At 42.4% G+C, this 14,686-nt stretch overlaps 1 protein-coding gene across 2 annotated transcripts in view; it reads right to left on the reverse strand.

Moving 5' to 3' along the window:
* Positions 1-14,686, reverse strand: part of AFG2A (AAA ATPase AFG2A) — a 1,612,935-nt gene that overhangs the window by 1,445,988 nt on the left and 152,261 nt on the right. For both annotated transcript variants that reach the window (XR_014978118.1, XM_085641546.1), the window contains exon 5: positions 6,796-7,431. Coding sequence is in view for 1 of the 2 variants with exons in the window: in XM_085641546.1 (XP_085497672.1) it covers positions 6,796-7,431 (636 nt within the window). In the remaining variant the exon portion in view is untranslated. The remainder of the gene's footprint in view (positions 1-6,795; positions 7,432-14,686) is intronic.

Consider the following 14,686-nt stretch of genomic DNA (forward strand, 5'->3'; position numbering starts at 1 on the left):
TTCAAAATAAAGATCTAAAGATACGGGTTTCTAGAGGAAAGCGTATGGTCTCTCAGGTACCTTCTCCCCCTGAAAATCTTCTTATTTCCATGACAGAAGATAATCAACACTGGAATTGGCTTCCTGGAGTTTTATCCAGTAACACATCGAACAACTTAAGACCGTTTCTACATCTTTAACAGTCAATTAAAAATCATATCCTGGAATGCTGCAGGATTACATAATTGTCCTCAGAAGTTTGATTATCTGTTCTCTCTGAATGCAGATGTGCTATGTATTCAGGAAACATGGTGCAAAGATTCTCTTTATGGGGGGAAAAATTATTTTGTATTCGAGGCCCCAGCCACACCCTCAAGAAAAGGGCACGCGAAAGGAGGAATAGCCTGTTTTTTATCAAACTCATTACAATGGCAATTTTCCCATTATAAGGACACTAGTAATCTTTTTCAATCAATTACTATTAATAATTTAGTGTCCACAGGTAGACGGTCCTCTCTTGTAATTCTTAATGCATATATCCCACCTGAAGAGATTTTTAATACCGTTCTGAAGCGAATGTTTTCTTATGTCAAACAACTACTGGAGCTCGATCACCCCCCATATATATTACTTACGGGTGACCTAAATAGTAAAGTGTCCACTTCGAGTATAGACTTGTTTAGAAGTAAATTTAAGGAAGAAGCATACAATATACCCCAAGCAATCTTTCCTAGTAAAATGAAAACTAACAAAAGAGGAAAGATATTACTTGAAGAACTTAGTTATGTAGAGGGGTTAATTGTAAATGGTAGGATGCCCTCTGACACTCCGGCTAAGTTTACACATAATTCCTGTAGGGGTGAATCTATTTTGGACTATGTAATTACGGATTATGATTCATTTTCTTATGTTCAGGACATGATGGTCTCTCAATCTTGTTTGAGCGATCATAATGTGATTAATATAATAGTTTCATTACAAACCCCAGATACTGAATCCTGGTCTATAATTAATAAAGGTGTTTCAATTCATTGCAAGTCTGGAAGGTGTTTCTGGGACCCTTCAACTATGAAAGACGTACAAAATATTCTTGCCCAAACCTTACTTGATCTAGATGATTGGCAGGGTAGGGAATTTTCATGTTTTGAAACTCTTAAGGAAACCCTTACCATGAGAGCTAGGAAATTAAGTAAACCTAAAAAGCCATATCTCCCTCCTAGTTTATTATTACCCCTAAATAAGGAAATAAATAAACTCGTAAGGCAACAGTTCATTAGTAGAACTAAGGAAAATGAGTATAAGATAGCCTTATTAAGAAGAAGGCGAGCTAGACTTAGAATCAAATTAAAAAGAGAAAAAGAAGATTCTCTCTGGATCAGGTTAAGAGAGGCATCGGCCTTTAATAAATCTAGAGAATTCTGGACCCTAATAGGGAAGGGATGTGGGGTAAGAACTTCCCCTATCCCTATCTCTATTGCCGAAAATGTCTGGATATCATTTATATCCAGTTTGTATGCTTCTAATAATGTAGAGGGGGATAGCTGGGATTTAGCCCTAAATAGTCAGCCTATTATAGAGCTCCCATCTGAGAAAACGATCGCTTCGGTGATAAAGAGTATGAGTGCGTCCGGAGCTATGGGCCCGGATGAGCTGCCCATGTCTATAATAAAGCAAGACGTTACATCCTGGAGTAGGATTCTCCTTCCAGTATTCCGTGCGTGCTTTTTACTGAGATCAGTCCCTAATTCGTGGAGGGGAAGTATATTAATCCCGATATTCAAAAAAGGAGAGCGGGATAGCCCTGGGAACTATCGTTTAATTGCTCTTTTAGATTCGATAGGGAAAATTTTTGCAAAATGTCTTTTGATTTTAATCTCCGAATGGATGGAAGCGAATGACATCCTACCTTTGGAACAAACTGGATTTCGTAAAGAGCATGGTACACTTGATAACTTAACAGCATTACAGGTGATTGTCGATAAATATGTACGTGTTCGCGGTGGTGGAATATATGCGGCATTCATTGATTTCTCCACAGCGTTTGATAAGGTCGACCGACCAACCCTGTGGAGAAAACTCGCTATTCTAGGGATGCCGTTATATTTGCTCGAACTTGTAAAAGCCCTCCACTCGAACACGTGGTGTAAGGTATTACAAGGTGGAGAAAGAGGTTTGTCTCAATCTATCCCCTCACCTAATGGGCTAAAACAAGGGTGCATATTGGCCCCTATATTGTTTTCTCTCTATACGGCAGACCTTCCTTCTTCCATTTCAGTGTGCGGTGGGATAGCCCCGATAATTGGAGGATCTCCTGTATCAATTCTAATGTATGCAGATGATATCCTCATATTAGATTTAACTCCGAAGGGCTTGTCTAACCGCTTATGTGCATTAAATCAATTTGCAGAAGCAAATTTCATGAAGATTAATGCTTCGAAAAGTAAAATCATGTGTATTTTTGGAAAGAAAAAATGTAGGTCTGTAAATTACGGATGGGCCATAGGCGGACATAAGCTAGAGGTGGTAAAAACCTACACCTTTTTGGGTAAAATAATATCGGCAAACTTAAGTGAGAAACTCCATACAGATCATAACTCGCGTAAAGCATTAGCCCATGGTATGGGATTATGCTCCTTGTACAAGGCTACAGGGAAGAGACACCTTACACTATTTATGGAGGTATTTAGGGCAAAGATCCCTGCAACTTTATTGTATGGGTTAGAATTAGTAGAGTTAAAACACTGGGGATTTTTACATAGAATGGAAGGAAAGATATTAAGAAGAATTACTTCCATTAATACAGCTTGTTCTGTATCCTCATGTAGATTGGAGTTCGGACTCAGAAGTTGTTGGGTACAGGGGCTGATAGCTCTGGTAAGGTGGGTAGCTTGCATAGCTAGAGGTAAAAAGGATTCCTTACGGGAAGCCATAAAAAATGAGCTTCTGGGCAGTTTCAATGAGTTTTCCCTGTTAGTAAAAAACTTTAGAGAAGCAGTAATTCTGTTAGAGCTGGATGTAAGTACTCTGTTCCTACTTACTCCCTCCGAACTAAAATCTAAATTAAAAAGTGCATCTTGGGAGCTCAGTTATAAATTGGATATGATTGCCCAACAAGGAAAATCGGAAAGGCAACTTCTTTTAAACACATATACATTAAAGCTGCCACAACAATACCTCACATGGAATATCCCCCACAGAGTCCGTAGGTTTTGGTACCTGTTAAGACAAGATTTGCTTCCACTAAATCCACTTTTAGCTAAATGGTATGGTGTATCTCCTATATGTAATCTTTGTCATAATGCTGTACAGGATCGTAATCACGTTCTGTTTATCTGTCCTGTTTTACGCCCATTGCGTTACAAATGGTTGAAACCTATCTGTTTACAATTAGGAATTTTAAATGTAAACACTTTTTTTCATGCACTTTACTGTCCTCCAAATGAAATGTTCTGTTTTAAAGTTTTTAACTTTTTTTTAGGTTTTTTAAATATTTATTGAATGAAATATAGAGAAATATCGGTCAATTGTCAGACCAGTGTATATGATGTATCTTCTTCTCATCTGTTTGTCTGTGATTTTATTGTAAGTATTGTTGTATAATTGTGTCTTTATTTTATGTGGCCCTCTTTGAGAGCCAAAACATAATAAACTTAAACTTGTACAAAATTCTCTATATATAGTCCCCAGGCATGATTTCCAGACACTAGATGGGCTGCTGGTAGATCTCCTGTGGGGCTCCAAATGCAAACGTGGATGCCTGAAAACACTACAGAGATCATGGGGTGGAGGGGGGCTTGAAGTTCCCTGCCAGAAACTCTATTACATGGCCTCCCAACTTCAGCACGCGGTCCACTGGTTGGACAATGATGATAACAGGAAGAAGCAACTTCTGGCAGGCACACACGGGGTCCGCACCTTGCCAGAGCTGCTGATGCTTGGGTCCGGGGTTCCTACCGCCATTCTTTACATTATATAGTATGTGGCTACTGTATAGGAGTCTGCGATTCGGACAGTGGTACAACACGCACCTTATGCCCCGGACATGCCACTGTGGGTGGGAAGACCCTTCTCGTGCATAGCTGACTCCCTGTCGGTGCGGCGATGGAAGGAGGAGGAGTACGGAAATGGCTGCTTTATAACTGGGGTAGGCAGAGGCCTCCGTCGCTTTGGAGCCGGGGCAGATCCTACAATATGAGAAGATCTCCAAGGTCGCACAGGAGGTCTGGCCGTCCTTCCCTGAGGAGCCCCTTGCACCAACAGAATGAAGTAATGCTCCATATGGCCCATGGGCGACGATTAGTGTCCCATTTATACTGGGCCCTCCGGGATGACATTCGGGGTGGGACTCTTACTGTGCAAACAAAGTGGGATGCTATAGTTGAGGAACCTCTAAAAGAGCGTGAATGGCTGAAAGTCCATGAGGGTGTCCGGGGTGTGAGCTCCAATGCACTGTTTAAACTCTTTCAATACATCTTTGTACATCAGACATACCTTACCCCACGGACACTAAGCATGATCTATATGGCCCACCTGGGAACATGCTCCTGTTGTGGGGCGACAGAGGCTGAATTTTTACATATGGCATGGACCTGTCGGACCCTTGTCTCCTACTGGGAGACTATACTTGCACGCTTGAAAGGGGCTACAGGTTAGGTGGTTACCAGAGAGATTCGACCAGTGAAACTGGGTCTACTTCTTGCTCACAAAAATAAGATGCTGAGTAGGAGGTTTGTCCTTTTAGTGCTGGTATTAACAAAAAGATGCATTGCGATAACGTGGCTGCGCCGAACGCCCCTGCTAGCTGAGGCATGGCTGAAAGACATATGTGAGTTCACGACTGCAGAGGCAGTTTGAATGAAGCACGTCCGAAAGGATGAAAACTTGAAGACGATCTCCGGGCATGGGAACCTATGTTGTCTGATTTAGGGGAGCCGCAGGCCCTGGGTGAACCTGAGGGTGCGGATGAGCAGGAGACGCATACACCCCCGGGGAACTGAACAGTCGATGGTAGATGAGAAATAGGGACACCTTGGGATGTCTAAAATGCACATACACAATTTAAACTGGCAGGGACACAAGGTATTGACACAGAGTTAGGGGGGAGGGGAAGGTGGGGGAGTTACATGGTTTAATGTTGACACGGGAATCCTTGGAACGAGCAGGGGGAAGAGGATCTCCTTACGTAATGTAGAATATGACTGCAATGAATCCTATTTGTTGTTTTTGCTTTCATGATTACAGGTAGAGCACTGGGATCATCCATGTACATGAGACTAATGTAGTTGTGCTCCCCCCTCGTAGTAAAATAATAATAGCGCTGTTTTTCTGCTCTATTGTGATTGTGGGGCAGGAGGAGGTGGAGGGGATGAATATATCTCCAGTAACTTCCTATATTAAAAATGTGTGTATGTGGTTCTTAAATGTCAATACAATTATATATATTTTTAAAAAAAGCATTAGCAATGCCATTAGGTCTCACCTTACTTTTTGTCAATGTTTAGCCATGCTGTACAGTAGTACAAAAAAAGTGCTATAACGCAACCTGGGTTCTTTTTTTATTTACATTTTTATCATGGGAGGGGGCGGCAACAGGGAGTGCGTGGAGAATACAACATAGATAACAGTGGGTGTGGGGAAAACAAACTCTTGACACCGCTAGCAGTGACGACATCATAGAACTGTTTTCATTATGGTGGCTATAGGGTCATGGATCAACACAAAAGAGAGATGGTGGGCAAGCAGTAAAATGGATGGGGGAGAGAAGGTGTGTGAACATTCAAGCAGGAACACAGAAATCTTGGGGCAAGCAGCAACAAAAACAAGGAAGGGAGGGCAGCAGGGGCAATCAATAAAACAACCAAGTGTTGAAAGGAAGGCTGACGGGGGCAAGCAGCATCGGCCAGGGAGGTCAGGAGGAACACGGAGGGGGAAGAAGCTAGCTTAAAAAGATGCACTCTCATAGAGTGCTTAAACACAAATAAAAAAGTAACACATAAAAAAATGAGCCGGGGAAGGGCACAAGTAATGTGTCCATGCTCCAGGGGAGGGAAAATACAGGAAGAGGAAGGGAGCCTACAGCAGCTGATCAATAAGAAACAACTAAATGAGAGTGATAATGAAGCCAACCTATGGTAAGTTATGGTCAGCCACCAAGCACACTTCAAATACAAAAGGTCTTGAAGAAACCGTGCATCCACTATCTAGGCGAGACCTAAAAAGGTAGGTTATGCATTTTGATAACAGTGGGAAGAAAATCAGACTGCAATAGAGTGTCAAAGAGTCAACAAACAAGAAGAGTCAAGCATCTAGAATACCGGAATATAGGTTTTAAAGAAGAAAGAAGGCGAACCATATGTGGATGTTTTGGTGTGTAGCATAGTCACCTATTAAAAACAAATTAATGGACTTAAAAACATTGAAAAAGGTGCACAAACTTTATATAAATAGATTACTATGCTCAAAAGATCAGGCCTCCATTTATGTTTGACCAATGAGTCTATTACATTTGAGATGTGTCTGTGATCTAAAACTACACAGAACTATTTTAACTTTACTGCGTCAGCACTGAGCAATGCCCCTTTCAAATGATTCAACTTTGATTTTCATTACACCAGACTTTCAAAACACATAGAACAGACTTGGAGGTCTAATCTTTTAGAGTATCTCGGAATTGCCCACTGATAATTAAAATTATTTAGCTGCCTTTAAGAACATGGAATTCAAAGTGAATTAGCGAAACAAGGTACTTAATATGGTAATTTGCTAGAAGAAACAGCTATTTTGACTACAAAGAAAAAATACTAATGCTTAGCTTACCAAAGCTCTTAAACAGTTCTGGTTGTTTCAAAGGTATCTCAATGGTTTCTCTGATGGCCTCCAGCTGACTGGTCAAGCCTCCAATCATATCATACGTGACTTTGCAGCTCTCCTCCTGTTCCTCCATCTCCCGGCTCTTACCTCCAGTGAATCTTACTCGAGTGAATAAAGAGATGCTGTAGAAAGTATCAGTTCTGCATTTTGTGCCAGTTTTGCCAGGATGCAGTAACTTGTCTTCAATAGTGGCTTGCTTCTCACACTCTTTACTTTGTGTAGAGCTGGCACTTTGATTAGCATCCACAGCACTGGTCTCTCCTTTGCTGTCCTCCTCCTGAGTCACTGTGGCACCGGTGGCATCAGAGAAGCTATGCTCCATGGACTTGCAAGGAGTGCTGGTGGATCCCATCTTCCGGCTGTCATCCAACTCAAGTTGGCTCATCTCTAAGGACAGGTCAATGGAGCTGATCTCCATATCAGCCCTTTCTTGGTCCATCTCTTGTGTTTCACTGACTTCATCATAGCAGGGCCTTTCCAATATGGCACCATCTGTGCCCATCACTCTGGTCAGCATGAAATTGCATGTTCTGCCATAGAAAGTCAAGTTCAGGAGGTTGTTCGGTAAAACTATCTTTCCATCTGCAAAAGAGTTTAATAAAAAGGTATGTTAACACCTTTATTAATCCAAAAACGTTGTGCTGATCAAGCTTAGGACACTTTTCATGTTTTTAATATTAGACTATACATATGAGGACAAATATCAGTGAAGGTATTGTAAGAATAGTAGCTTCAGAGAACAACACAGAGGAGCAGTACGATAGGACAACAGCCACTAGTTTAATCTACCAGCAATTCTGACAGTGGCGGTACAACTGGCCAATATTTTGGCGGCATGTGTAAACATGACAGAATTTCCGTTGCACTGGTTCAGAGGTTTTCACACGTGTTTCCTCTCCACCTTACCCTGTTGTCAATATAAGCGAAACTTTCTACCACAGCCACCACCACACTGTAAATGGGACCGCTTGTCTTTAAGGAGGCTGCCGACCAACTCCTACCAACAATTACTGCAGTTCTAGAAGTTTTAGATTTGTTCTCCTGGCTGAGTACCACAGCGCATTTTTACTCTGAACATTAGATTTTGTTCTCCTCTCTTCTGTTCTTTGACAAAATGAGGCAGATTCTGTGCATGAGTTCAAACCCTCAAACTTCTCTAGGTTTATAAGAATACTCTCAAATACAGTCAAACCACTTGGAGGCAATCTTTCAGCAGGGCTCTGTCCAATGTTCCATCTAGAGTGGTACACTGTATATGAAAGATGGAGGTAAAAGTCAGGTGGCAATGAATATGCTCTGAAACAAATGCAATCCAGGGATATCCCACGCCCAATGAAGGTTTCATCCACTCTCATTAATCACCTTGTCAGACTTAAATGCTGCAGCTCTCCCAATTCCTCCCAGCCTGAAGTGGCTGGGAAAGAAGAGGCATAATCTTAGAAATGCACTTTTTTCCTGTATCCTCACAGTTTTAAGACTGAGAGAAGAGGGAGGAGCCAAGATGGCGGACGGACAGGATGTCTGAGCTCCCGGCTCCGCAGCCCGTCTGCTGTTTACATGACATCCTGATCTTTAATCCTGCCTACAGCGCGAGCAAATGTAACCACGAAGGCGCTGACACTTTCCGCATTCCTCCGATGTCCCCGCCGGCTTTTTTGGTCGAGGATTCATAGAGTTTGCTGACTTTGGACTTTGCCCACGCACTCTGGCCCGACCACCGCCACCGGACACCGCTTATCACGTACGGTGAGACGACCTGGGGCCGGACCGGCGCCTGGGGAAATGTGACCGGCTGTGGAGTGGGCGGCTTGGCGGAGCCTTCTTCGCGACGGAGAGAATTCCTGTATGATTGGGTCCGGGCTGGCGAACCTTCCTTTGTCATGCTACCAGCGGTCAGAGCGGTATCCGTTTTAGAGCGCCCACCACCCGCATTGCTATACAGCCGAGGGCTCTCACATCGTGTGAGCCCCGTATAGCGAGCAGTATCTCTTCTTGCCTTAAATGCTATTCCTCCGTCCAATGGAGTCACCCTCACCTCTCCGATGTGGGCTGACTGCAAAAATGGTGGCGGTGCCGGTCTACCTCGCCGGAAAGACGGAAGCCTCCATATCTTTGACGCAGGCTGCCCTGCCTACTGTCGAGCTGGAGGGTGTCCCGGCGGCGCCTTTGCATACTGCCGACATGCTGAAGCGGGGAGCAGACCTGACCTATAGTGATATCCTTCTAGCCCTGGAAGACTTGGGGGCGACACTGTGGGAAAACACTCGAGAACTGGAGCGGAAGATCGATGTCGCTATGCCATCCAGGGAACTACTGCGGTTGTCTGACCCCCCAATGCCTCTCATTCCCTTCGAGGCGGATACAATGTGGCGACAGGGGGATACTGTGGAACGTCCTCTCCCTGGCTACAGTGTCGAGTGTTCTTTTAATGACAAAGTTGCAGATACAAAGCTCCCTTCCACTTTACAAGCTGAGACTCTGCCTCTGCAAGTGTTGCCACGGCTTCCTCAACATCGCCGGAGTGTGTGCCGTTCTGTGGGGAAAACTGTGTTGGTCACTATCGATGTGGTGATGGTCTATGATCGGGAACTCTCGCTTCCTCTTCCTCTGCGTCTTCTGTGCCGGGAGCGGCCATCTTGCTCCTTTGTTCTGCCTGAGATACACTCCCAGCGGTGGCCATGCTTGGTGGGGTTTCAGCGTTCTGGCCAGGGCTGATGTTGCCTCCCTTGATGATCCTGCCTGACCGCCTGGCATGACCCGGACTAGAATATTTGTCTATGTATCTGATGTGCCGCATGCGTGTAATTTGCTATTGTTGATTGCGGGGGTGGATCTGTGGGGCCACTTAGGATCGGGCCAGGGCTGGGCGATTTCCATTAGTTTGCTGTACGTATTGGCGGGCGGGGACTAGGATGGGACTGCTAATTATCTGATTTATTCGCACATTTGGAATGGAGTCTCCCCACCTGCTGCTTTGCTTGCTACTTCAGTTGTGCTGATGATATTCAGGGTGGGGGATGCTTATGGGGCTGGTGGTGACCGGGAGTATGTAAAATTTCCTCCTCCTGCCTTCTCTGGGAGTCGGAGACTGGGATGTTCTTTCCCACTCTCCAGACTCTCTTTCCCACTTGGGGTTCTTTTGGGGCGACGGGCATGCCTATTGGGGGGGGGTGGGCCGTGGCCTTCCGCTGGTATGCAGGGTGGGGGGATGGGATGTGTTTTATGTCTTTTCTTTGTCTCTATGGCCCTCTTTCTCCTTCTTTCTCTCTTCTTCTTCGGTTTCTTTCTCTTCTATGTTTCTTTGTTTCTTCGGGGTCGGGGTTCAGTGTTAGTAGGGAGTTTATTGTGTTCTATCATTCTGTGGTATAGCGTTTGCTCTTAGTTCCTGGATGGTGGCCACCTGTTTCCTTACAAATGCCTTCCTATATAACGCCTCCTTCTGGGTGCTCCGTGAACGGTGATGTCTCTCCTGGTCAGTGATCAGCTTCGACTCTTTTCGTAGTTCACTACATTGTACTCGACAAAATCATAAAATTAAACCTTTTCTTATCCTGACATTATTGTTCTATGTTCTACACGGTACTTTTCACTCAGAGATTGCTTTAACGGCGCTCTGCCCAATTGGTTTTTCTTTTTCTTCTTTTTTCTTTTTCTTTTATCCTTTTCTGATATGTCATAGCGGCCGGCCCCGAGGGGTTGTAGGCAGACGCTGTGTATTGTGCATTTACCAAAATAAAGGTTTTTAAAAAAAAAAACAAAAAAAAAAAAAAAAGACTGAGAGAAAACATGTATGAGAGGCAGAATTTAGATATTTCCATATCTATGAAAATGTTTTTAAACAAATACTTCAAACATATTAATTTCTAACTGACTAATTAACTTTGTATCGATTCTAAGATCTTGTGATCAGGCTACTTCATGTTACCAATTGTTCACGCTCAATTATCTAGCAACAGGAGCAACCATAAAAATCAGACTGCAACTCACATTTTGTTCAAGACTGCTCCCATCAGAAATCCAGTAAAAATGCATGTAATATTATGCTATAAGAGAACATGCTATTTTGGGGATCTCATTAAGACTAAACTGGGTGAAAAGGTTGAAAGAGGCCCAGAATGTGTTTATGATTGGCACCCTTGGGAGCTACATCCTGTTCAAGAGGGCACAAGTCCTAAAAAACAGAAGTGGGGGGACTAGCTAAGTTAGGCAGAATGTAAGTGACATTATGGCATGTGATATCACAGGGAGTGACATCGCACGTGGCATCACAAGAAGTGGCATTACAACCCATGAGCTCACAAGAAGTGACATGAGATCTTAAGACCTCACATATATGTTTAGCAGATCTATCATGAATACATTTGAACCCATTATGAGATGTAACAAAAGAGAGCTGACAAGTCCTTAAGCCTATGACTTGATTTCCCTGTTAACCACTGAGGCCATTTCCACTGTTTGTGTGCTGCAGAATGTAGCACACAGCAAAGAGGAAATAATGTTGGGAAACAAAGATATACTTATTATGCCAGCCTCCGATATGTGCACCATTTTGGCACAAACCCATGTTTGCAGGTTTTTGTAAATATGGGTTTGCATCAACATACATAGGTAGATGCACTGGAATGCCCATGCACCACCCATGTAATGCCTACCTGACGCAAGGTAAAGCAAGGCAGCAATATATGCTGTGACGCATTACTCTTAATTACAAAGCCATGCAAAGCGGGAATTTGCGTGGCTTTGTAAATCCCAAAATAGATATGCATCGGGCTGTGACAAAAAAGTGACGCAACTCCAACACAAAATGTAAGTAAATCTAGGCGTCGACTTCTACATTTAAAAAAAAAACTATGCCACAAAGAAACTGGCAACAAGAAGACGTGTCAGTAAATATGTTCCAACTTAATTGGTTGCAAAGGCTGCAATTAAAATATCTTATGGAATTAAGGCACCTGCTGTAGAGTTCTTTTATGTGCCCAGTAAATGTCAGGGAATAATAATAACGGTAAGATAACTCTGGTGGCTAATGCATGTGCTGGAGAGATATGCATTTGTCTAGTCATTGTTTGGACTCAAATTAGCTTAGATGATTAATTTATCTCCTGTAAACCACATTGTGTAACATGCAGTTGGCAGATTTGTATTTTATGTAGATAGGTGAGTGGGTTGCTGCTTTTAACTCAGAGATCCTTTGTTACTTGCAGTCCATAAATTGCAAGCCTTCTAAAATAAAGTGAGGTATAAAGGACTATACATGACTCCTAAACCTTATACACCCTATGGCCTTTTGTAACATTTTCTTTTCATCGATTATACACTTGGATGACTTATTATCAATGTATAATGTGTGTATATGATGTAAAGTGCTCTGAGACCCCACACTGGGATGGTTTAGTGTTATTAAAAAAATTAAAAAATACTTGTATAGACCGATACATCTGACATTCTTGCAGTGTATGCGTATCTCATATGCAGGCGTTGAACATCATATGCAGGCGTTGAACAAAGTCAAAAGCTTGCCTCCAAACTGCAGTTTCTCTTAAATATACCTGTGAAATGATGAAGTATCAACAAGCTGTGGTCATTTGTTTTCCCTCGGTGGCATTGGCATCTTTGTGTGAGGCTCAGATAACTCCTAACCAGTATCATACTGAAACAAAAGGAAGGCTGATGGCCCCTTCACGTTTGCCTTTGTTTTGGGCCTAAACATCTGAATGCTAAAATGCGAAAGGCCCGCGCCGCCTGCATGTTGCTGCTCTGAAAGAAAGTGTGCAAAAATGGGTAACCCAATAAACCCTTGGAGGCTTGGGCAGTTAAATGAGCAGGTAAGTGTGCCTACAAGGGATTCATTCAAATATGAAATAACATCAATTAAGAAAATTGAGGTAAGCTCTGTAAAAGTTGCTTACGGTTGGAATATTCCAAAAACAGTTCAGCTGATTTATCAATGAATCAAACATATGTATAGAGATAGAGAGATGAAGAGATGTGAGTATTCCAAAATCTGTTTTTATATTGGTAAAAAGATATATTGATAATTTAAAGGGTACACAATCAAGAAAACAACACAATGTAGCCAGAAGTAACAGCATATACAACAAATTAAATGGTCTTCATGGTTACAATTGTTAACACCTTTTCACAGACTATTTATGGGCAATCTGAAAAGTTTATACAATCCCAAAACTGCCAGTAGTATAATCAAGTGGTAAATAAGTGTGGTAGTCGACGTTTCGGTCTATCGCTGTCTTAGTCTGTTAGACCATCCTCAGGACCTTGCTTTAATTGATGAAAAATAGACCCCTGTATATACACAAAATGTAATCCACGATTAACGTGTGATATCTGACATTTAATCAGTTCAAATGTTAAAAAACTAACACCCGTGGGCAGAAATATCTAAAAACATTTATCTCAACAGTGCAGCGGTGAACTGTGTAATGATAGAGGGACCTTATCTCCCCAGAAAAGAGGAATGAAGAGAAAGAGAATTAATCCACACTTACTTCGCAATTAGAGATGTCAGTGATTAGATGAACTAGTCCATAGAACTATTGTCTAGCAATGCGACAAGAGCTAAAAAAGAGGAAATTAAAAGTTTTATATTGGTGACTCTTTATAACCATCCTATTTAGGGGAAAAAGTTTAATGTAGGCATCTTGTTTTTAAATTAAAATATTGCTTACTAGATCATACAAATCAATCTAGGCAAAATATCTCATTAAAACAAAACGTGACTCTGGGGGTCGCTTAACTATCAATGAAGAATTGATACATGTGCAGTTATCCAATATACGTATATACTTGGATTGTTTTACATGGACATGCAGTAAAGTTACAGTATGCAAGCTAGAGTGTGCCATTCAGTTACTAAATTCAAGCCTCTTTTGATGTTGTCAGTGCGACAAATTAGTCTGCTCTCTTTCAAAGTGAGTATGTTGTCTATGTTGGCCTGTCTCTTGGCTGGTTTAACAACCTCGATGATATGTTTGATTCATTGATAAATCAGCTGAACTGTTTTTGGACTATTCCAACCGTAAGCGACTTTTACAGAGCTTACCTCAATTTATTTTCTTAATTGATATTATTTCATATTTGAATAAATCCGTTGTAGGCACACTTACCTGCTCTGAAAGAAAAGCAGACAGCATGCAGTCACTGCTGAACGTGTCCCGGTGTTGGAAAATTACACCAGGGCCAGTTCAGCCTATTTCACTGTGGCCCAACTTCTTGGCAGGGAGGACGGTGTCCAACTGTGAAAATTTGAGGGTGGATGCCGTCTACATGCGTGTGACCCCGACTTGTGGCCTGCTGTTCAACACATTTATGGGATATATCGTGGACCTTTGTTTTAGCATGCAAGAGTTCAATATTATCTAGGAACAGTTTTGTACAAAACAAACTTATCCCTGAATCTTCAAAGCCTCTGTTCCATACAGTAAAAACATTACCCAGGTCTCTAGTAACATAGTTACACATAGATCCACCAAACTCCTGCTCCAGCCTGTTTTAAGTTAAAATGCACATCAGCCATGCTGAGCTGCGGAATGGATAGCACGATAAATAATGTGCTTCACCAAGTCAGTAGCGTACACCTGCTTACAAAAGAAATTCCACCTAATATATTATTCTGGGCACCGAAAGACCCACAATACATAATACCTGTATCATCCTGTGACACTTCAAGTGGAAGAGAGGCACATGTTATTTAGTTACTTCATGTGCTTCTCTTCCCCTTATAATGGATTATAGAGGAGCAAGGAGGGAGAAGGGTGGTGGCTGCCAAATGTTAGACCTCAACTGTTAAAGTTGGAGAAAGGGGACAGAAGGCACTGGA

The sequence above is a fragment of the Triturus cristatus genome, chromosome 2_2 (assembly GCF_964204655.1).
Source record: "Triturus cristatus chromosome 2_2, aTriCri1.1, whole genome shotgun sequence".
Taxonomy (NCBI): domain Eukaryota; kingdom Metazoa; phylum Chordata; class Amphibia; order Caudata; family Salamandridae; genus Triturus; species Triturus cristatus.